The 1,590-nt window shown below is 45.8% G+C and overlaps 1 protein-coding gene across 1 annotated transcript in view; it reads left to right on the forward strand.

Moving 5' to 3' along the window:
• LOC106001865 overlaps positions 1-1,413 on the forward strand; it is a gene marked incomplete at its 3' end in the record, with an annotated part of 29,295 nt that extends 27,882 nt beyond the window's left edge. The window contains exons 9-10 of the mRNA XM_013036819.1: positions 703-831; positions 1,208-1,413. Of these exons, the coding sequence (XP_012892273.1) occupies positions 703-831; positions 1,208-1,413 (335 nt within the window). The remainder of the gene's footprint in view (positions 1-702; positions 832-1,207) is intronic.
• Between the last annotated feature and the right edge of the window lie 177 nt (positions 1,414-1,590).

Below are 1,590 nucleotides of genomic sequence, written 5' to 3' on the forward strand. Positions count from 1 at the left end.
GACCCTGAGCTGGTCCAGACCTATAGGGACAAGGGCAGTGTACAGGGTGACAGGGAACCCCAGAGTCTCAGAGTTCAAGGCACAGGACTGACAGGTCCAGTAACCAATTGTTCAAGTTCCTGGCCCTGCCTATACGGAAGTCAGACATACTCACCTGTGTGTGGGACTTCACCTTCCTTCATCATGAAAGACAAGATGATGAAAGTTAAACCTAATTCCCTATTATCCTACCATGTTGTGGGATTGGCACCAGTTAGACACAGTATCTTTATCTCAAATGGGGATCAGAGTCTCACAGACTTCTTGCCGTGTTGGATTTGAACCATGAAAATCAGATCTTAGCCTCCTGATTTGATATGATTACTTGGGCCTGGATTAGCTAGTATGATTTTTGTTTTTGTATTTTTGATGGCCATGGGGCTTGAACTAAGCCTTGAGTTGCTGTGTGAGCTCCTTTCTCCAAGCTAATGCTCAACCACTTTGAACCACAGCACCACTTCAGGTTTTTGAGTGGTTAATGGGAGACAAGTGTATCTTGAGGATTTTGTACCTCACCTGTCCTAGAACCACAACCCTCAGATCTTAGCTTCCTGAGTAGCTATGTAACAGTTGTGAGTCACCAGTACCCGGCTAGCTAGTATGTTCAAAGTTACTTGTTTTCCTGCTGTTTCTCATCTCAAAATAAAATCCATTATTTCCTAGATATGGAAGAGATGACAGAAGTTGCAGTGGATGTGGGAGCTGCCTTCCTCACTCAGACTGCAGGTGGAGTTCTGGGGAACTCCTGTTCTCCTTTGTTTTTACACCTATACTCTCTTCACTGGACAGAAGGTGAGGCCCAGAGACTCCATCCACAGCCATCTGGTCTTTGCCAACAACTTGTTTGTTTTATCCACTTGCGATCCCCCAGACAATGGCAGGGATTGTATGGAAGTACTTTCTAGATGATACTGGAAGTAGAGTTTTTTATAGTTCTACAGAGTAGCCAGAGGGGTTTATCTTAGCACCACCTCCCTTCTAGTGGCTTCCAGGTTTCAAAGCTTTGCACTAGAAATGCTTGGTGGAAGATCACTACTGGATTCCTCAAGTGCTTTGGATTCTGTGGTTCCTCTTTCTGGATCTCACAACTCCTGGTCAATGTTTCTGTGCCTCTGAGAGTGATTGGCCTAAGGCACAAACAAAATGTCACTTTGCACATGCTGCATAGGCCCAGCAGAAGCCTTTGCAACATTATTACATGTTGCCTCATTCATTTCCATTGATGTTATGTGCCTGGTTTTCATGATGTGGGCCAGTGGCTCCGTGGTCTTTTTCCTGCACAGACACAAGCAGAGGGTCCTGCACATTCACACCTACATTCCCTCTCGAAGACCTGACCATGAGGCCAGGGCCATGCACACCATCCTGACCTTGGTGAGTATGTTCCTCTCCTTCTACTGCCTCCATTTTTACTCTTTGTGTTGGTCTAAATATGAAACCAGACCTGTGGCTGGTAGACACGTCTGTGTTCCTGGGTTTGTGTTTCTCAGTCCTGAGCCTCTTTGTGCTTCAGCAGAGACACTCGTATCACTCAGGTGTTTTATTTCTGCA

This window comes from Dipodomys ordii, unplaced genomic scaffold, assembly GCF_000151885.1.
Source record: "Dipodomys ordii isolate 6190 unplaced genomic scaffold, Dord_2.0 Scaffold529, whole genome shotgun sequence".
Taxonomy (NCBI): Eukaryota; Metazoa; Chordata; class Mammalia; order Rodentia; family Heteromyidae; genus Dipodomys; species Dipodomys ordii.